Source organism: Equus caballus, chromosome 8 (genome assembly GCF_041296265.1).
Source record: "Equus caballus isolate H_3958 breed thoroughbred chromosome 8, TB-T2T, whole genome shotgun sequence".
Taxonomy (NCBI): Eukaryota; Metazoa; Chordata; class Mammalia; order Perissodactyla; family Equidae; genus Equus; species Equus caballus.
This window is the reverse complement of record NC_091691.1, coordinates 62,324,084-62,346,627: the sequence shown is the minus strand read 5'-3', so window position 1 is coordinate 62,346,627 and position 22,544 is coordinate 62,324,084. Positions and strand designations below refer to the sequence as shown.

Genomic DNA, 22,544 nt, shown 5'->3' with positions numbered 1-22,544 from the left:
AATAATTGGAGATTTTCTCTTTTGTTATTTCTCATAACTGGTTGTTTGGGTCTATGAAGTCAATAATGCTAATTCATATTGTACTAATTTACTGATTTTAAAATTACTTATGGCAGTTTTATCATTGTCTATCTTGGATTTTCTTGGGATGCTATTATTTCATCTACAAATATTTTATTATTTAATTATATTATATTATTATCTATTAATTGTAATTAATTAATATTATAATATATTATAATACTTATATAATTATTTAATTATATTAACAATAATATAGATATTATTGTTCCTTCATTATTTATTATGCATTTTAATTGTTATCTCTTATCTAATTCCATTGGTTAATACATCTAGTACAATATTAAATGGTAGTAGAGATCATTGACATCCTTGTTATGTCCTGCTCTTAAGGGGATTGCTGCTAGTTTTTCTCTTAAACAAGAGGCTGGCTTTAAGATTCAGTATGTATTTTATCATGTTAAGAAAGTAGCTATTAGTTTCACTTAATTGAATATTTTAAAAAATTGGAAATAGGTGTTAAATTTTGTCAAGAGTCTTTTCTGCATCTAGGGAAATGTTCATGCAATATTTTCTCTTGTATCTATAAATATAGTGAATTATATTGATGGATTTCCTAATGTTGAACCTTGAATTACTGTAATAAATCTCACTTGGTCATAATATCTCCCATCCTTTCTTAAATATGTTTCAATTTTCTTTTTTGCCCTCACCATTCAAGCAAAATATCTCTGATCTAGGTCAACAGTGATTTCCACATTGCTAAATCTAATCATTGTTTCTTTGTCCTTGTCTTAGTTAACTCACATGGAGCAGTTGATTGTCCCTTATCTCTGGAACCATTTTTCTCTTGGCTTTCAGAACACACACTATTCTTAGTTTTTTTTTTTTTTTCTTTTCTGGATGCTTGTTCTCAGTTTCCTTCACTGGCTTCTCTATATCTCCCCAAATTCCAAATATTTGAGAATCCCAGTGCTTAGTCTTTTATAATAAGCTTTATACATCTAACTGCCAACTCAGTCTCCACTTAGATGTCTACTGGTTATCTCACACTTAACTTTTCCAAAATTGAACGTCAGATAGTCAACCTCTCTATAACTTGCAAGCTTCCCTATTCCAGTTTATGACAATTCAATCCTTCCAGTTTTCCCTACCAAGACACTGGAAATATGCATTGAAATTATGGATTCATTTATGTTGGGAATTGCTGGGCCAAAAAATGCATGTGTTCAGTTTTAGCAGATAATGCCAAAAAACATTTTCCAAAATGGTTATACATTTTTTTACTGAGACCATCATGTATGAGAGTTCCAGCCTCAGATAATATCATCATCTGATGTAGTCTTTTATATATTTTAATTATAGTTCTTTTGGAGGATTTATGCTGATATGGTTTGAAATTTGCATTTTCCTGATGACTAATGAGGTTGAGAATTTTTTAAGCAGTTCATTTAGAATGTTGTTTTGGAGGCTATCTTAGAGAGTGGGACTCAGATTTCTCCTCCACATTCCATTTGTGACTTCCACATTGCAAATTTTTGAGATTCAATTTTCTGATTTGAAAAACTAGATGTGTTAAATTTAATATGTTAATCTACAAGAGAGATACAGGGGTTAAAGTATTGATTAAAGGGGAATATATATATATATATATATATATGTATATAAAGGGCTTCATATTAATGTAGAAAAACATTTTATTCTGTATATGATTTTCATAATGTAAAATATTTATTGACATTTTGTATTCAAATTTAATCTCCCATTCAATATGCATATATTAAGAACATACCACATTTAAAGCATTCACAACTGTGAATTCCGTATATTGCTAAATAACTGATTTCTTAAAATGTTGTATAGGTTCTCTTTTTAGTGATAGAATTGTGCAGGCCATATTTGATGCATATTTGTGTAGGCCAAATAATGATGTTTTCATTATTTTTATGCACAGCAATCCTCAGTAATTTTCGTTTTATTAATGATTCACTCAATTTGTAATACAATGAGATTGTGTGGACTAAGTATTGCCTTTCTTAACTTCACATAAATTCCTTTTAAATATTATTAAGTAACATGTTCACTGAGACCAATGGTATAAAATAAAAAGATACACTGATTTAGCTATTAATTTATCCCCTATTTTCTCCCCATTTCTGGGCCCCCAGGAAGTAGCCTGTGTTACCAGCATAAGGTGCCATCTTGCACATATTTTTCCATGTTTCTATAAATATATGGGAGATTATGTATATATATGATATGTTTTATTATTTGATTTTTATAAAAGAGAGTTTGTCCTATATACACATTTAGTAAACTTGCTGTTTTACTAAAACATACATTGTGGATATTCTTCAAAGTTATTAGATGTAAATCTAATGCACTTTTTTAATAGCATATATATTACACACTATGAATTGCCATCAAATTAGCCAGGGTACAGTGCAGAAAACAGAAATCTCTTTGTTTCAGGTAGAAAGGGATTTAGAGATTTCAGTAAGTTTGCAAAGCTGGCAGAGAGAGCTCTGGGCTGGACTTCGAGGAACGTTTCCCAGATTGAACAATACAGGAGCTATGACATCTGAGGCTGCCCCTGGCCCTCTTGAGTTCAAGAACGACTGTATTGAGCATATCCCTGCTCCAAGCGTGGGAGGCTGGAATCTGGAAGCTGTAGCCACTGCTCGTGATGCCACAGTGCCTCAACACCCAGAGCTGGTGGAAGGACACTAAAACTCAGCTACACAATCTTCACACCTCCACGACCTTACTTGCCAGTAGAGAGAAAACAAACAAAACTAAATTAAACAAAAGCAACCAAAAATCAAGAAGATACCCTTTACCTCAATTCCACTTTTCATAATATGCATAACTACATCTCCTGTTGGTTAAAACTAATTTGCATCCTGAACCCTTTCAGCAAATGAGACTGGAAACTGCACTTTCCTTCCTGCCTCCCTTTCTGTTCTTTTTCTTTCCTAGGCTCTGATGCACAGAAAAGCACATTAGAAGGAAGTTGCAATGGAGGTTTACTAAGTCATTACACTTTATTCATTTCAACTACAACTGACTGTTATTTACCTTTTGAATAAATTCAGATTGAACACAGTTATTAACCACTACTAACAACATTAAAATGAATAGCTTTATACATGTTGTCTTTGCCTACTGATTCTTTGTATGTGACAGATTCTCAAAAGCTGGATTTTTGGGTTAGAACTACATGTATTTTTCAACACAGATATTACTGACTACTTTCCAAAAAGTTTTATTTGTATATTTGTGCATGTGCGTGTGTATATTAGGAGCAATAGAATTGTCTGATTTCTCTCATTTTTCCCAGCACTGTAGCTATTTTTAAATTATACCAACCTAATTGTTGAGTGAAGAAGTGTTGCATTAATTTTCATTTTCCTGCCTGGTAGTGAAGTAACTAGTTTTCTTTTTTGTTAGCCATTCATATTTCGTCTTTTATTTTACTTGCAAAGATTACCATTCATGACATACTACATGATTTTAGACATTCCAATGAATAACATTTTCAAAGTTATGTATTTATTATCATTTATACTAGGTAAGCAATTAGCGCATAATACCAGTGATTCCATGGATTTTATTGCTTAGGGTAAGGATAGAGTAATAGCACTTATCTAAAAGTTGCAGATTGCAAGAACTACACATATAGTACTTAAGGCGTGCTCATGAATGCTTCATAACTTCATTTAGAGGCTTCGAAAAAACACCTCTCAGTGACATGGTAATACAGATCATTAATTTTAACCCTCAGGCACTGAATTTTCATGTTTATCTCTCATTCTTTCTATTGGAAAACACATTGGAAAATCAACTTTTAGAGATTGACAATTGTTTGGTATATGAAATATGTATAATTTTAGGCCTTACAGTTACCACATTTGATCTAGAAAGTAAATTAGAAACAGATTTTGGGCCTATTTCTGGGTTTTGCCCTTTTGTAGACCCAATCATAGAGAGGTGGTTAAAAATAAGGATTTTTAAGTATAGAGGTAAAGAGACCAGTGAAGAATGTGATGGAATCAGTTGCATGTCTTTAGATAAGTATGAAGATAATTGAAGTATTGCCTAAAAATTTTACTAATGTTGCAAAAGCATAAGCTGAAAAGAAAAAAAATTAGAGTGGGAATAACTCAAATGGATTTGAATTTTTGGTTTTTTGAACTGATGAAGAAAACAAATCTATTTCATTATGCATTCTAGAATTGATCACAGTGATCACAATTATGAAATAATCCACAATCGAATTTCATGTTGAAGCACAAAAAATATTTTACAAAGCCTTTTAAAATTTTAAAATAAATAGAAGGATACTCAAGTCTATGTGTCTATGTGCGGAGTAACATAGAATGAAAATGTTAGACTTTAGAATTATGTTTTTAGCATTACGATTAGTTTCAGAACCCAGATCTACTGAAGCAGTTAGCAAGACATTTATCAAACCTGCCAACAAAGAAACGGTGACAGGGAGATTCAGGGATATAACAAACAAAATGATTCATTAAATGCCTATGTCCAATATAATTCATCTTTTACTTATGGAGATGACCAAATATGCAAAGAAGTAATTATTATTTCTGGTATAAAAAAGTTGTTATAATTCACTGCAGACTGAAGAATTCATTCATAACTGTGCATTTTTTGCTAACGTGTACAAACAAAGAAAATTTAAACTTATTGTTGACTTCTTGAGAAACAGCAGCAGATTCTGGAGTCCATGTTTTTGGTTAAGCACAGATGATGCCAATGCCGTTGCCAGCTGAAAGAAAATGGTTTCTTCCATATAGTCAAGCAATTTCCAAGAAAGGCAAATCCACCCACTGTAGTATTCATAGAGAAGTCATTGAAGACAGAGATTCAGGGATTTTAAGAGAAGTACTTCATGGAGTTGTTAAAAGTATTCGTTGAATTAGTTCAAACCACCACTCATTTGTGCTCTCAGATTTGTAAATAGTTGATCAACCCTTATTCTTTAATACGAGATTTTCTGAAAACTCTTCACTCCCTATTAATTCAGTTTGCAAAAAGAGTCGCAGGTCTTCCTGGGTGAAAAATTCAGGCTTCTGGATGACTTTTTTTTTTTTTAAAGATCGGCACCTGAGCTAACAACTGTAGCCAATCTTTTTTTTTTCTCCTGCTTTATCTCCCCAAATCCCCCTATGTACATAACTATATATATATATATATGTGTATATATATATATGTATATAAACTATACATAGTTGTATATCTTAGTTGCAGGTCCTTCTAGTTATGGCATATGGGACGCCGCCTCAACGTGACCTGACGAGCGGTGCCATGTCCGCGCCCGGGATCTGAACCCTGGGCCGCCATAGCGGAGCACGCGAACTTAACCACTTGGCCAGGGGGCCGGCCCCTCTAGATGACTTTTATGATTAAGAACTACGTTACAAATTGAGATATTTTACAAAGATATTTTCTCATTTAAAAACCTAAAATGTCCTAATACAAATCTAAAATAAGTGTTCTACATTAAGACAAAAAATAAATCCAAGAAAACTGAAGCCGTAGACTATACCCTGTAATCATGTCAAGCTGGATGTGTCTCTGTCTCAGTGACTTGGTTACACCCTTATCTGAGGATTACTTGCAAAATATGCTGACTAGCTAAAAAGCTTGATTAATAGTTTTTTCGTGATTCTTTCCCAAACAATAGTAATAATGAGTGGGTAAGAATGCTTACACATCATTTAGCAAAGGAATTTGACAGTTTCTGAAGAATAATTCTGGAAAATATTTCAAAGCTTTCTTGAAGCAAAAATTTATTAAAAAATCTATTTTCATTTGGGTTAGAAATTGTCTAACATCCAAATACCTGGGTATTTATTAAATATCAGGTAAATCATCTCATAATTCATTGAACTTCTCAAAGTTATGACATCAATCCAAATATTCCTTTAATTACTGATCATAATTCTAAGAAAAATATACTCAGTATTTCTTTTGGTACATTGAATATATTTAGTAATATTTGTATTTTATTTTTATAACACACTCCCCCCCAGGGTTTGTTCCTGTTGCTGTTTGCTGGAGTTGTTACCTGTTTCTTTAGTGACCTTTCTGAATGAATTCTCTAAAGTCTGTTTTCTTTTCCATGTGTAGCCACTGAAGTCTCTTCTCAGTTATCTTAAGGATTGTTAATGATTGTAGGAAATCTGGAAACAGTAAGTTTCCCAATCTGTGCCAAGGGGCTTTGTGTGCTGTTTAGTCACATGCTCAACACTCATCCAGGCAGTTGTCAGCTCTGCCTTAGTTTTCTCTTCCTACCTTCATAGAGCCTCCAGGTTGCCACAGGTGGGAACTTAAAGGGCATCTCAGGTATTTTCAGAGCATCTGAATAGTCCTGGGCTATCACACATCTCTGTGCATTTGCAGCCTTCTAGATTCCCAGGAATATGTTGGAGTTTTCCAAAGCCACTGTGGACACCTCATTCTCCTCAAAAGCTTTTCCTTTAAAGTTATTGGTTACTCTATTTTTTGTCCCAGTTGTTATCCACTGTCCTAAGTGGCCACAGAGTTAATCAATTGCCTGTGATTTTTTTTGACAATCATGCCTTGGAAAAAAACTTTTCTGGGGAAACTTTTTGTATGGGGTGAGTTCTGAATCAAGTCAAACACAGACATCCTTGCAAGGGGAGTCTTCCCAGAGACCACCAGTGGGGTCAAATAATGAGTCATCCGAGAATGAGGCTTTGAAAGCATTTCAGCCCTGTTCTACTCCCTCTGGTTGCTCTCTGACTGCTGGCTTTCTCCACAAATGTAGAATGTTCTTCAAGGCTACCATGGACCTGATGTGAGGGATTAGGACAGGTTAAAATAATACAGAGCTCATACTTCTGACTCAGATTAGGCTGTTTTCTTGAATGAGTTCTCCCCAGATTACTGTAAGCCTTCAGTTAATTTCAAAAGTTCTGAGACAGCTAATTTTGATAGTTTTTTGGCCAGTTTTCTCATTACCTTTATGGAGGAGAGTTTTCAGCTGTTCTTAATCTGCCGTTTTCAATGATGCCCTTCCTGAGGACTATATCTTGGAGTGTTGGGTTCTTATTTTTCCTTCAGTCTTGTTTGTGGTTTCTTTTGCCACTCAACTTTTGTAAAATATGTTGTCAAACGCCTCAACAGATCTTCTTGGTTTACTCGGCAAGGTAACATTCTCCTTTAGCTCAAGATTCTACAAATAAACTCGTATTGTTTACTCTAATAATTTGCACTATTTTGTTTGCCTTTAGGTTTTCATTCATTTGAAATTTATTTTTGTTATGGTGAGAGTTAGATGTGAAGTAGAGAGACCACTTTTTTAAAAACAGAAATTCTACATTATTCCAGTTCCGTTAGTTAAAGTCAATGATTTCTCTCTCACTGAATTCAAATACCATTTCAAAAAACATTCAGATCTATTTCTTGGCTCTCGTTTTTCCCTCTGATCTTTATTACAACACAAAAAATAAATACTGCCTTAATATAGTGGTATTATAGGATGTTTTAAAATCTGATAGCAAGTTTTCAACATTATTCTTATTTTTAGTATACCTCTTGGCTGTTCTCACATACCTTCTCTTCCATTTCATGAGGTTCAAAAGAGAATACTCTTTTTCATTGTATTTTATATTAATATTGGGATAATTGATGGTATATGCTGTTAAACTTTTACATGACATATCATTCTTTTTATGCGGATCTTGATTTAAGCTTTTAAATATGAATTGGTGTTTGCTTTATATAGGTTCTCCCTTTTGTGTTGAATTTACTCCCAAATATTTTTCATTTTTTGAGATAAGTTTTTAAGTATTGTCACTATATTTTGTAACATATTATTATTCTTAGAGATAAAGTCTATTAATTTTCTTATGCTTATATCAAGCCATTTTACCAAAATCATTTATTGTAGTTTTAAATAGACTCTTTCGTTTTCCTAGGTATTTAATCAAATCATCTAAAGTTGTAGACATTTTATCTATTCATATTCAGTATTATAATAGTAACGTTTGGTTTCCTTATCCGGTTGCATTTAGCTAAACTTTCACAAAACATGATTACTAACAGTGATGATAAAAGATAATGAAACTTCATTCCTGAGTTCAGCGAGCATACATTTAGCATCTTATGATTTATTTTGATATTTTCTATTGTTTCTTTGTAGTATATTTGGGTAGTTTTTCCTTGGACTAGTTTAAAATTTATGGAAATGAGATAGCGAATTTGCCAAATGACTATTTTGTGGAGTGTTGGCCATATTCCTGTTGTTTTCTCCTTGATTTGTCAATGTGATGAATTATGATTTCAATATTTTAGTTTTTATCAATTCTTACAACATAACTAAAATAATTCTCTTTTATTATGATTACTTATTTGAGCACTGTCAGACCTCTTATATTTTATTCAGAATCTTGCAACAATTTTCATAAATGAAAACAGCCTATGGTTAGTTATTTTATATTATTTTAATCAGTATTTAAGTTATGATAGCTGCATAATTTGAAATAGAATCTGTTTCTTACTTTACAAAAGAATGGAAAGCTCCACAATTCGTTTATTTTTTGTGTATATTTTTTCTCAGCTAGATGAATTGAAAAGGGTTTGTGATCAACTAATCTGGAAGAAAAAAAATTATGAAAATGAATATCTGGAAGCACTTAATAGTTTTTATACCACAGTAAGTTGACCTTTCCTTTGCTTCCCACTAGAGCTCCATTCTCTAATCTCAAATATTAACTTGTGCAACTAAAAGTAACTTAATTACTATACATTTTTTCTTTTCAAAATACATAAACATGTATAAATTATTCTTTTATTCTTTTCTTAAAGCAAAAAACATGGGATATTGAACTTTCTAATATCGCACAAGATTTTTCAGATATTTCAATAGTATATGCTCAATTGATGGAAGAAAATAAAAAACTTGTGATCGATATTGAAAACATATCAAAAGGTATCAGTGAAAGGTAATTCTGCAAATATGATTTTTATTCTTATATAGCATATCTAATATGTTAAATATAATGAACCTCTTTATTTGGTGTTCCTGGGGTGGTATGGTGGTGTTTGTATTTATCATTAGCTTAAATTTTATTTCTATTCCAAATGTTGTTCTTTTATCACTCTGAATCCCTTAGAAAAATCAAAATAGTGAAAAAATGATCTTATAAGGAGTTTTACACTGACTCCTATCACCTTTTGACATATCCTCTTATACCCGAAGAATTAAAATGTCTAATCTTTAGAATTAAAATGTCTAATCAAGTTCATGATCTCCTTCAGTCAACCCTCATTTCTTCTCTGCAACTACAAAACTAGTTTTCTTAGCTCAGAAACCTATGAGTTTTCTTGATTCCTCTTTCTATTTCCACCCTTTTACTCAACATGTTAACGAGAAATATTCCACATACCAAATATCTTTTAAATCTATCCGCTTCGCTACTCCACCAGCACCCTGGTACAAGCTATCATTGTGTCTTGCATGAACTAACAGTGATTTCCAAACCTGGTTTACATGCTGTCACGATGCTCCCTTTTGAATCCATAATTTACATTGTGGTAGATGCGTTCTTTTTTCTTTTATAAGTATGATCAGTTCTCCTCCATACTGAATTAATTTTAGTAGGTGTAAAGGGACAAAAACTCCTCCTTAATGTATCTCACAAGGTCCCTGAATAGGTAGACATACCTGCCTTGCAGTCTCATATCACACCTGGTTCATCTTTATTATTTGGTTCAAATACAATGGCCTTATTTGAATTTCTCCTACTTGCTACTTTTTTTCCAGCCTATATGGTGTTTTTGTGCTATTTCCTTTTCCTATAATGTTTTTCTCTTCCTTCTTCCTGTTTAATTACTATTTATTCTTAAGATTACAGCTTAGGAATCAGTTCTGGGAAGCTTTCATTGACCGTCCAGTTAAATCCAATTCTTCTATTATGTGTACGTATGGCACACACTCTTCTCTTTCATATTTATTGTCAATTTTGTGTGTTTGAATATTTGATTGATGTCCATCTCCCTTAAAAACTGGGAAGATCCGTGAGGGCAGACATAGGCCATGACTATATTTTCTTCACCATTGAATCCTCATCATTGAGCATAGTGCCTGACACATACTATGCTATCCATAATTAATTATTGAAGGAGGGAAGGAGGAAAGAAGAGAAAGAAGTAATGATGATACTTGATGATTCGTATGGGAAGTTTGTTAAATTTTCTTAATGATTATTTTATCTTTGGCAATGATTGAATCTGTAAAAGTTATCTGTATGTTAAACATACTTTTTAAAAGGAAGTAAAAGGAACATTGTTTTCTAAAGGATAGCCTAAAATTATAGTTGCTAATGCTACTACATTTTATTTTATTAAGAAAGAGAACCAGAGAAGAAAAAAAAATCTGAATAGTGGGTAAGATAATGAGGAGGTCCCTCTGGAGCAAAGGAAGAGAGTATGAGAGTTAGCATTTATTAGATTATCTTTCAATAATGAGCAACTGCCAAATCTTAGTGGTGTACAAGTATAAAGGTTTATTTCTCAGTAGCATTGCAACTTAGCTGTGTCTACTGTGTCTGTGCTTCATGTTATTTCTGCTTCTCGGATCCAGGGTGAAGGATTGGATCCTTCTAGGGCATGTTGTTCTGGTAGCACCGGTGTATTATTGAGATCACTCAATGACTTGTACATCTTCCACAGAAAGATGATAAATGTTGCTTATGCTCAAATTCCATTGAACAAATCAAGTCATATGACCAAGCCTGATGTCAACAGGGTGGGAAGTCTAATCCTCTTAAAAAGAGAGAGAGTGAGTGGTCGTGAACACTAATACAGTCTATCAAATGGTAGCCCTGGCTATAGGGAAGGATTTCCATAGTATGCATTGTGCTTGTCCAGATAATACCTTAAGATGTCACTTAATTACTTAATTTTTCATTCAGCTTTTTACTGGAAATTCAAAATTAAATGGGTGATTTCAACAGCAGACTGCACAGTGCTGAACTGAAAATTAGTGAAATATTAGTAAAATGAAAGAGAGATTAAGAGATGTACAGGCAAGAGTCAGGTCTACCACATATCTAAGTGATGTTCCAAAGGACCAGAATATAAAACAAAGGACAGAGGCAATATTTGAGGAGATAGTCAGTAGTTCATACTTCACAAATAGTTCTTATATTCTTTTTTTTTTAACTGACAAGTCTCTCACTTTCTAAGATAGATAGATAGATGCAAAAATAATTATTCTTTTCCAAATTTTATTTGCTTTTCTCCCAAATTTTCTAAGTCACTTTATGATTCCCTGTTTGACACAGGTATTTGAAGCTTTCTTTTACTTCTTAAACATAGTACAAATAGTTGTTTTATAATATACATACAATAATTTAAATATCTGTAGTCTTTGTCATCTACTTCCGCATCTCATTCTTCTAGCTCAAGTTCTTGCAGCCTTTTGTCCTTGTGCTCTGGGCTATTTTTATTCTGTGTTGTCCATTTTCTTCTGGAAACTATTTGTGGAAAATTGTTGAGTCCTAGGATAAAGTTGAATTAATCCTTTGCAGCCTTATATTTATGAGAGGAATTCTATTTTTGACTTTGTATCCTTAGATATGCCTAAGACGTTTTTTTTTTAGATTGGCCCTGAGCTAACGTCTGTTGCCAATCTTCCTCTCTCTCGCTCTTTTTTTTTTCTGCAAGGCCCCAGTTCATAGCTGTATATCATAGTTGCAAGTCCTTGTAGTTCCTCCGTGTGTGATGCTGCCACAGCATGGCTTGATGAGCGGTGTGTAGGTCCGCACCCAGGATGCAGTTCAGCGGCCTCTGGTGCGCTAACGCAGAGCATGTGAACACGACCAGTATGTCACCAGGCTGGCCCCTCTAAGACTTTTTTTTCATTTCCCAAGTCATGATATTTGAAGCTCCATTTTATCAAAATTTCCAGTGTTTTCAGAGCAAAAATATCTCGTATGATCTTCTTCACACTCTGATGGTAATGCATATTTGTTGTAGCAAAGAAAGTACAAAAAAGTGTAAAAACAGATTTAAAACTTAAAATCATTTCCATATGTAGAGGTCACCACTTTTAATATATTACTGACTTTTTCATTGTTAATGAAAGTGTGTCCTAATTTTATTCCCAAGATGATATAATAGAATTTTTATCAATTGTTATACAAATTTCAAATATATCATTTACGTCTCTGTACAAAAGTCTATTATATGGGTGTAACATATTTTTGCCATAATTTCTATATTTAGGTTGTTTTTATTTTTACAGCTTATAGATATTTTTGTGGTAAATTTTTTTTGTTAAGAAATCTTTCTTAGTGCTTTTTAAAGTAATAATAGATTTATATAAGTAGGTTGGTTATAATATATTTAAAATTTCTAATACCTCTCTGAAACTACTTTCCATAAAAGCCATACCATTTACTGAAGCTGAGCAGTGCATAAGCTTGTTTTGTTATTCATCTGTGCTAACACTGAGTTCTATGGTTGTTTAAACGTGTATTCCAACCTGACGAATGAAAAAATATACTCTCAAAATAGTTTCAAACTCCATTTCTTTCATCACTAAGGAGGTGGAATATCTATGCATCATCTCTTGAATTCTGCTTTTAGTAAATAATTCTTTCATGCTTTCAAGGAAGAAATAAAGAAATTAGGATTCAGAGAGGTAAAGTAGCTTTCCTCAAGTCTCCCAGCTAACACAACTGGTGTTTGAAACCTTTCTATATTCAGATTCAGGACTTTTGACCTTATCTCATTCTTTTGCAATTTAATCTGACTTCAATTTAATTGACGTTTAGTGAATGTTCGAATATGCTTGACATATTAGTCTGATAATAACAATCCTGAAGAGTAGACCTAATGCTAAAATTCCGATTCTCTTAGGGCACAGGTAAGATTGTGGTGGATTCACAGCTCTGCACTTTTAGCTGTATGGCTGGAGCTTAGAGCAAGTGCTTGACCTGATGTGTGTCTGTGTGTGCGCACACACTCATAGTTGTGTTTTATGTGGCAGGTCGGCACAGGCAAACATTGAGGGTAGGGAACTAAGTGTCAGATAATGAATAATTTTAAGGAGTTTGGACTCTGCTGAAGACTATGGAAATCCACTCAAGAAGCTGGATGGTCAGATTTCTCTTTTAACGACATCAGTCCAGTGGTAATTAGATGGGTTAGGGTTTGAATAATCGGTTTGATGGTAGTATCAGATGTTAAGCAAGAAATCTATTGAGGAACAAAAGAAAGATTGGAGGGAAGATGTTGATATGTTTGATTTGGAATTGTGTATGGCGTGATTCAAGTCTAAGTGTCTTGATATCACTTTGATTTATGGGTCTGAAATTTAGGAAGGATGTTTATGGAGATAGAAGTTAGATGTTAAACGTAGAAGAACTTGAAAATGACAAGCAAGCATTTTCATGTTTGTCACTTCATTTGCTTCTTATAAATTAGAATTTTCACAAGATAGAAATCTTGTGGGATAAATTATAACACTAGCCCCAAAATCAGCATGTAACATAAAGTTTCCCCAATATCTGATAGGGCAGAATCAAGAAATATAATTAATGACTTTTATCGACTGTATCCACTAACAAAAACAGCTTCATTGGTCATGAAAACCACAAATATCTACTTCGAAATTTAAGGGAAAAAAATCTCATTTGTTAGAGAATGAAACGTAAATTCAACTAAAAAGATATAAATACCAAATGGAAGCTTCTATGAAGAAAAGACCAAATATGATTGAAATTCTTAATATTTATTTTATTATTTATTTTCTAAAATATTTTTCCAGCTTTATTGAAGTATACTTGACAAATGAAAATGTGTATATGTAACATATACAAAGTGATAGGTTTTTATTAAGACTTTTTATTTTTTAAGAGCAGTTAGGTTCACAAAAAAATTGAGGGGAAGGTACAGAGATTTCCCACATATTCCTTGACCTTTCACATATATATCCTCTGCTATTATCAACATCCCTTACCAGAGTGATACATTTGTTACAATTGATGAACCTACGTTGACGCATGATAGTCACCCAGAGTCTATAGTTTACATTAGAGTTCACTCTTGGTGTTATACATTCTATGGGTTTAGACAAATGTATAATGACATGCATACACCATAATGCTATCATACAGAGTATTTTCACTGCCCTAAAAATCTCTGTGCTCTGTCTACTGGTTCCCCTTTCCCATGCCCCAAACTCTGTCAATCACCAATCTTTTTACTATCTCAATAGTTTTGCCTGTTCCAGAATGTCATGTAGTTGGAACCATATAGCGTGTAGGCTTTCAGATTGGCTTCTTTCGCTTAGTAATATGCATTTAAGTTTCTTCCATGTTTTTCATGGCTTGATAGCTCATTTCTTTTTAGTACTGAATAATATTTCATTGTCTGGATGTACCACAGTTTATTTTATCCATTCACCTACTGAAGTGCATCTTGGTTGCTTCCAAGTTTTGGCAATTACAAATAAAGCTGCTATAAATATACATGAGCAGGTTTTTGTGTGGAGGTAAGCTTTCAACTCCTTTGCGTAAATACCAAAGAACACATTTGCTAGATCACATGATAAGAATGTTTAGGTTTGTAGGAAACTGCCAAACTGTCTTACAAAATGACAGTACTATTTTGCATTCCTACCAGCAGAGAGTGAGAGTTCCTGTTGATCGACATCCTAGCCAGTATTGGTTGTTGTCAGTGTTGAGGATTTTGGCCATTCTAATAGGTGTGTAGTAATATCTCGTTGTTTTAACTTGCATTTCCCTGATGACATATGATTTGGAGCGTCTTCTCATATGCTTATTTACCATTGTATATCTTCTTTGGTGAGGTGTCTTTGATCTGTTTTTCAATTGGGTTGTTTGTTTTCTTACTGTTGAGTTTTCAAAGTTCTTTGAATATTTTGGATAACAGCCCTTTATCAGATGTGCCTTTCACAAATATTTTCTTCCAGTTTGTGGTTTATCTTCCCATTCTGTTGACATTGACTTTTGCAGGAGAAAAGGTTTTAATTTTAATGAAGTCCGGCTTATCCATTATTTCTTTCATGGATTGTGCCTTTGGTATTATAACTAAGAAGTCATCACCATACCCAAGGTCATCTAGATTTTCTCCTATGTTACCTTCTAGTTCTATAGTTTTGCATTTTGGTCTATGATCCATTTTGAATTCATTTTTGTGAAAGGTGTAAGGTTTGTGTCTACCTTCATTTTTTTGCATGTCGAAGTCCATTTGATTCAGCACCTTTTGTTGAAAAGACGATCTTTACTCCACTTATTGCCTTTGCCTCTTTGTCAAAGATCATTTGACTGTATTTCTGTGGGTCTTTTCTTGGGCTGTTGTATTGATCTATGTGTCTATCTTTTCACTAATACCCCATCTTGATTACTATAGCTTTATAGTAAGTCTTGAAGAAACATATTTTTTAAGTGGATAAATGGAGGACATATCACATTTTTTAATGTAATCCAATAATGAGGAAAAGTCAAGTTCTAACCAAAATTAAAAATTTTATTGTGATTATAACTAAACTCTTAATGTAATATTATTTTAAAATTTAATAAAATGGTAATCAGGTGAAACTAACCAAAATAATTTTAAAATAATGATTCACAGTGATAAACAGCTCTAAAATATATTTTAGAATGAAAATATTATTTAATTATTAAACTTTAGTATTGGCTAAAGTATAGATAGCTAGATAATTAAAACATTACTAAATACTAACAGCAATTAATTAGAAATAAAATTATAAAAGATACCTTATAATACAATTTTAAAACATGAAATCCTTAGACTAAATCTATCAAGAAGATCTATAATAACTCTACACAGAAGACTACAAAATATTTTTGAGACAAATTAAAGAAGATGCAAATCAATGAGGGGAGCATATCTTGGCCATGAATCAAAACACAGTATTGTGAAGATGTTCATGCAAATCCCAAACAAATTCTCAGCATATTTTGTGTTTGTGTGCATGTGTGTGTACGTGTAAACTGAAAAGCTGTTTCTAAAATGACATGAAAAATCAAAGAAGCAAAATATTCAAAATAATATTGAAGAAGAACTAAACTTGAGAACTCACCCTTTTTCAAAAATTATAATAAAGCTCAGTATGTAAGATGACTTGCTGTTGGTTCAAGGACAGATGAATAGACCAGTGGGACGGACTCGAGTGTCCAGAATCAGGCTCATACATCTACCCTCACTTGATTTGTGGCAAATGTCCCACTGCAGCACAGTGAAGAATGAGTGGCCTTCTAATAGCCATATGAAAACAATAAGTGCTTACCCCTACTCATCACCACATGCAAATATCAATTTTTATAGAGGATAGTTGTAAAAGTGAAAGTTAAAACAGTAAAAAGTCTAACAGAAAATATAGGAAAATATCTTACTAAATATGGGTAAGGCCAAGTTTTCTTAAACAGAAAAATAGCATCATGAGTTTTTAAAAAAATAGTGAATAAGGACTCTATTAAGTTAGTAAAAGACAAAACACAGACTGATAAAACATATAAGTAATGCCTATATCTGAGGAGATAAATCAATACAGCACTAAATCAATATTAAAATTAATAATAAAATAAATACATAATAAGTAAAAAAATAAATATAACTACATAAAATAATAATATAATAAAAATAATTACGAAACAATCCAAGAAAAGGGGGCAAAAGACTTGAATGGCCACTTCATGAAAGAGGATATCCAAATGTACAATAATAATGAAAAGGTGCTTGATTTCTCAGAGAATGTAAACTAAAACAGCAATGAAACACCACCACACATTCATCAGAATGGCTAAAATACAGATTGTTGATGCTTGAGGTTCTAGGAGGGTGGAGCAACTGGAACTCCCACAGCCTGTCAGTGGGAGTGCAATTTTGTAGAAAATGTTTTAGTACTATCTACTAATCAGTTAAATACATTCCACTCCTAGGTATATACCCAATGGTAGATCATACACATGTTCATCAAAATCACTTACAGGAAAGTTTATAGCAGCATTATTTTAATAGCCACAAACTGGAAAATACTTAAATGAATGTAAAGTAGAATGGATAAGTAAAATGTGACATATTCGTACACAGTGTGCAGTGAGAATGAACAGATTTCAGCTACATAGAACAACTTTGATGAATCTCGTAATCATAATACTGAGCAAAAGAAGACACAATAACAGTAAGTCCTGTATGATCCTGTTCAAAAGCAAACAAAACGTTATGATGGTGATAGCAGTCAGGATTGCAGCCCCTACTGGGTGGTAGTGACTGGGAGAGCACACACTAGGAGCTTCTGCTGGCAGTGTTCAATTTTTTTTTATCTGAGTGAGGATGTTACTGGTACATTTACGGCGAAAATGTAATAAGCTGTATTCTTTGATTTGCATACTCTTCTGTATAAAGGTTCTACTTCAATAAGATGTTACCGTCAAAAACAGACATTAAATTACTTAAATTGTTAATTTAGTCCAACACAAAATGTATTCAACAATTTATTAATGTTTTATTGAATTCACAGTACATGCAGATATAAGGAGGGTGCTAAAACTGGAATATATATATATATATTATGGGAAAGTCCCTGCCTTCAGTGAGATCCCAAGGAAACAAACAAATATTATAGAAGCTATATTTTCTTAACAGCCTAGTAAATATGATAAGGAAGGCAGGAAAGGCTTTAGCGAGCAGGAGATTCTGGAACTGCAGCTCATTTCAGCCATTTGTGACTATGCTTACCTGTGATTTTTCTCCTGTTCACTTCTGTGATTTCCTATAAGTATTCTGCCTTCTATGAAGATCTCAGATTTATTTTTTCTCTTAGAAATAATATAGCCTTAGTGACGTTACACATAAAATAGAAAAGATTAAATGCACGCTTCTTGCCTGGCTGCATGCCCACTACCTTATAACTACTTGTGGGTAGGACCTATGTATATTTGCCCCCATTTTTGGGTCCTCAAGGACTAATCTAGTACCTAACATACTCTTGAAGTGTATTAAATATTTGTTGAATATTGTTTTTGGTAGAAAATATTCATTTTTAGTACAGTATAAAATGTTACATTATGTGAGATACAGAAAATAATATAAAGGTCAGTGTTTTTTATCATTTAGTGGTTAATCTCAGAAATAGCTTCTTATATCTTTATTTTTACTTTATGCAAAGAGTAATTTTATAATTATGACTAATAGACTAATATAACTTTATGCTTATAAATATTATAATCTATGCTTATAATTATAGCTTTAACTTTATGATCAAGGTTTATATTTAAAGAAAAATTAGACCTAAAAAAGCAAATATATGTTTGTGTGTGTGTGTGTGTGTTTGTGTGTGTGTGTGCATGTCTGTGTGCATCTATGTCTTGAGCATCCATTATATGTTAAATACTGTTTTAAGTGCCAGGATAGCATTTAAATTTACATTCTCTCAAATATATAATAAGTGTGAAAAATTTTTTTTTTAATTCAGTTACTGATACTTTTGTAAGGCAGATGAAGTTGGGTAATGTGCTAGAGTGACATGCTCAGGGAAGTATTGGGAGCTCTGCTTTGGCAAGGACATGCAGAGACACCTCTGTCTAAGAAGGCAGCATTTGAATTGAACTGAGCCCTGACTGAAGAGGACGAATCCGCCTTGAGCTGGTCTGGGGAAGAACAGGCCAAGCAGAAGGAATAGAATATACAAAAGCGCCGTGATGGATAAAAATTCTATGTGTTGTGAAAACAGAATGGAGACCAGCATTTCTGGAAAATTGTGTGTGAGTAGGGTAATTCAGAGAGACAAACGTTGGTAAGGCAGACAGGGCTTGAATACTACAAGTTCACAAGTGGGCTGTGATAAAGGCATAGGGATTAAAGCATTTGATCTATTTAAAGGATCTTACATTTTAGAAAGATCTGTTGGGCAGCTTAGTGAAGGATGAATTTTGGTGCATATAAGAAGGATGGGTTGGGTTGGCCCCGTGGTCTAGTGGTTAAGTTGGCACACTCTGCTTCACCAGCCTGGGTTCAGTTCCCAGGGGCAAACCTACGCCACCTGTGGGCAGCCATGCTGTAGCAGCGAACTACATACAAAATAGAGGAAGATTGGCACAGATGTTAGCTCAGGGCAAATCTTCCTCAGAAAAAAAACAAAAGAAAAAGAAGGATGACTTTTTTGGTAATTGAAAAAAATTATAATAATGATATAGGTCAAGGTTTTTTGCATTAGAAATGGTAATAAATAGCTAATTTTCAGATATATTTGGGAGGGAGCGCCAATGGGACCTTTTGATAGCTATCGTATAAGATGTGAGGAAAAGATGAATAGTCAGGCTACTTGCTGAGATAACAAGGGCTTGTTGAAGGTATGAGGGGGATTTTGGAGAAGAAGATGTAAGTGTGTCTTTTTGGGCCATATTAAATTTCAGAATCTTACTAGTTCTTCAAATGGAAATGAGAAGTAAAAATTAGATACATAGGTCCATAGCACAGAGATGAGGAGGACACTGGATGCAAATTTGGAGTCATAAAATTAAACACTGGGCCAGGATGAGTGTCTAAAATGAGAATGTAGACAGATAAGTAATGAGAATTTACTTTTCCTGCAATGTTGATAATAGAGAATGTGAAAGGTCTTTTGCTACAAAACACTTGTAAATGGAGCATAAAAGGACATACATTCTTTAAATGCAGTGCCATGCTCGTGGGAAAGTAAAAGAAGTCCCCAGGGGCCAATGCAAAGAAAGTAAGTGACCAACTACAAGCTAAACTTTAGCTGATATTTGGCTTCTCTGAAAGTAAGGATGGAGGAGTGGCCTTTCTGATCTTGGTAAACAGGGGAATTAAGTTTTAGTGTCTTCCAGCATAGGCCTGGGGCCCTGGATCTGTGCAAAAGTGAGGGAGCTGATAAAGTAAGGGCATTCAAATCCGTAAAGCAGAACAAATATACCTACAAGCAAAAGCAGAGAGAAGAAAGTGTGTCTGTCTAACTTGGGACCTGGGTGAGGAAAAAACAAGTGAGAACACTCCCAATCTGGCTCCTTTTCACACTGGTTTAATGTTTTCATTTGCGCCATCTGTGTGATCTTGGAAGACCCTAACCAAGAAATAATTATTAAAAAAAAATTGATGCTACTTTGATAAATATTCTTTAGAGAAATAAATTGACTGAGGCCACATGGGATTCTCTCAGATAAAGTAAGGCTTTTAAAAAGGAGCTCCCAAAATTACAAAACAATAAGGAAAAATCCAACATGAATAAGAATTATCAGTAATAACCAGCGGTATGTTTAACCCCCCAATAATTTCAAATAATAGAATTATTAGATTAAAGCTGTGGAAGTAGGTTTAAAATGGTTAAAGGGAAGAAAACAGACTAATAGAATACTGTCGAAACAGTTCAGGCAGATTTGAAAAAGAACTCACCAAAACTTGTAAAAATTAAAACTGGATTCGTTTCAATTAAAGATTTTATTAATTAAATAGAAAATACAGCTGGGAAAAAAAAAAATCAATGCGCTTGAAAACATAAAGAGAAATCCAGAATGCAGCAAGGAGAGAAAAAGAGACCAAAAAATATGGAAGAAATATTAAGAGCTATGGAGAATAGAGTGAGAAATAACAGAGTGAATGAGAAGGCAATATTCAAAAAGATAATGGCAGATAACAGTTCGTAATTCTTTAAAGTATGAATCCTTAGATTCAGCAATCACAATAAATCCCAAACAATATAAACTCAGAAAGAAAACTTTAATGTGTTAATACTGTAGCTTACTCATATTGGAAGGAGAAACTGAAGACATGACATGTTTTTGTCAAATCAATGTATTTTACAATAACAATATCTGCAAACTGCTTTCCTATATCTTTAAATTCAAGGGGAAAATGGTGCTCCAGGTCAAGGCCAGCACCTCTGTCTGTGCTCTTGATCTTAACCCCTTTGCCCTTTTCAGAACATAGTTTTATTCTTATCTCTTCCAGTTTTGACATCTTCATTCATTACTTTTTTCCTTAAGCTTATATTCATCATTAACCCTCTTCCAACCTAAAATGAAAGGCTTGCCTTCATCCTGTTTGTATCTTTGGCAATCACACGGTATTTCCCTTCCGTTGTTATTAAAATTTTCACATAATCAGCAATATTTGCGAGATTATTAGCAATGTTTTCTTAACTTTTAATCACTTTTTGGCACACAGCAGTCTGGCTTCTGAAACTCCCACGCTACCAAAATTTATCTTACTTAAGTAAAAACAAACAAACAAACAAACACTCCTTTCCTACACCAGCTGGATATTTTTTAGTCTTATTGCATGCCTTTTTTTCCCCATGTGACCCAAGCATTTGTGTCTGTACCTTCTCTGATGCTATCCCTTTTTGAGCTTCAGAATGCCACTTTGTTAGTTTTCCCTTCAACTCTCTGAAGCTATTCTTTCTAAGGTGCTAGAGTGGCCCATTTATCTCTGCTTGTCCCCTGCTGGATTAGCTCAGGGTTCTAACTACAGCCCATTTACACCCTTGATCTACTCCCTATCCAGGGAATTTTATCTACTCTCATTAATGTGTATCATATTGTTACTTTACTTTTTAATTTCTAACCATATCCTTTATTTCTCCTGATAGTATCATTTTGAATATCCACTCTCTTGCTCAACATCACTTTTTGACACCATTACCCACCGAGTTACTCATTTCAGGCATCATCCTATATCCCTCTCTACCCACTTACAGCCAGCATCTTTCCAGTTTCTATTGTCTGTCTTTTAAAGGTCTCTCCAACAGGTTCTTTCATTTCTGTCTGTTTCAGTTACCAATGAAATAAACCAGGTCATGCTTGTCTCTTAATTGGTATATTAAAACAGGTCTACCTCACTTCAAGTTCTGAGCTCTCAGATCCAGCATATACAGCATCACTGGCGCAATTATCTACAAAGATGAGTTTTTATTTACTTTCAGGAGCTTAAAAAAGTTTCAGAGATTCCCTACCAACTATAGGATAAAGCTCTCAGACTGATAGATTAGACATGGTAATTTGTCACCTACACAACTTCAGATGCATTTCTTACTACTCCCTTCCACGATCTTTATGTTCTAGCCTATTAAAATGCTTGAATATCCAAACTCGTATTGTTTTAAGCTTTAGTCTTTGTCTCTGGTATTCCTCTGATTGAAATTTCTTTCCTCTTCCCCATCCTTCACATCCTCCTTCCCCTCCTCCTCCTCTTCTTCTTCTGGCTTTTTTTTTTTTTAAATGTGACTAGTTGATCATTCATACAATAGCTCAGACAAAAGCTCTTCCCAGATGCTTCCCGTGTCAATAACTTATTTACCACTAGCCACGAACCAAGGTGGTATTAAGTGCTGTTTCTGCTTCTTCCATTATTGTGTTTATGATCACACAGGAATATGTTTTCATATCTTTCTCCTTCCTGAGAGTATAAAATGGGAACTTTCGTTTCAATTCATCTTTGTATCCCAGTTACCTAGCACAGCA

The 22,544-nt window shown here is 33.6% G+C and overlaps 1 protein-coding gene across 6 annotated transcripts in view; it reads left to right on the top strand.

The window, feature by feature from the left end:
* The window catches only part of CCDC178 (coiled-coil domain containing 178), a 394,601-nt gene that overhangs the window by 111,762 nt on the left and 260,295 nt on the right, over positions 1 to 22,544 (top strand). For all 6 annotated transcript variants that reach the window (XM_023647620.2, XM_023647619.2, XM_023647621.2 and 3 more), the window contains 2 exons: positions 8,630 to 8,725; positions 8,878 to 9,014. In XM_023647620.2, coding sequence (XP_023503388.1) covers positions 8,630 to 8,725; positions 8,878 to 9,014 — 233 coding nt within the window. The remainder of the gene's footprint in view (positions 1 to 8,629; positions 8,726 to 8,877; positions 9,015 to 22,544) is intronic.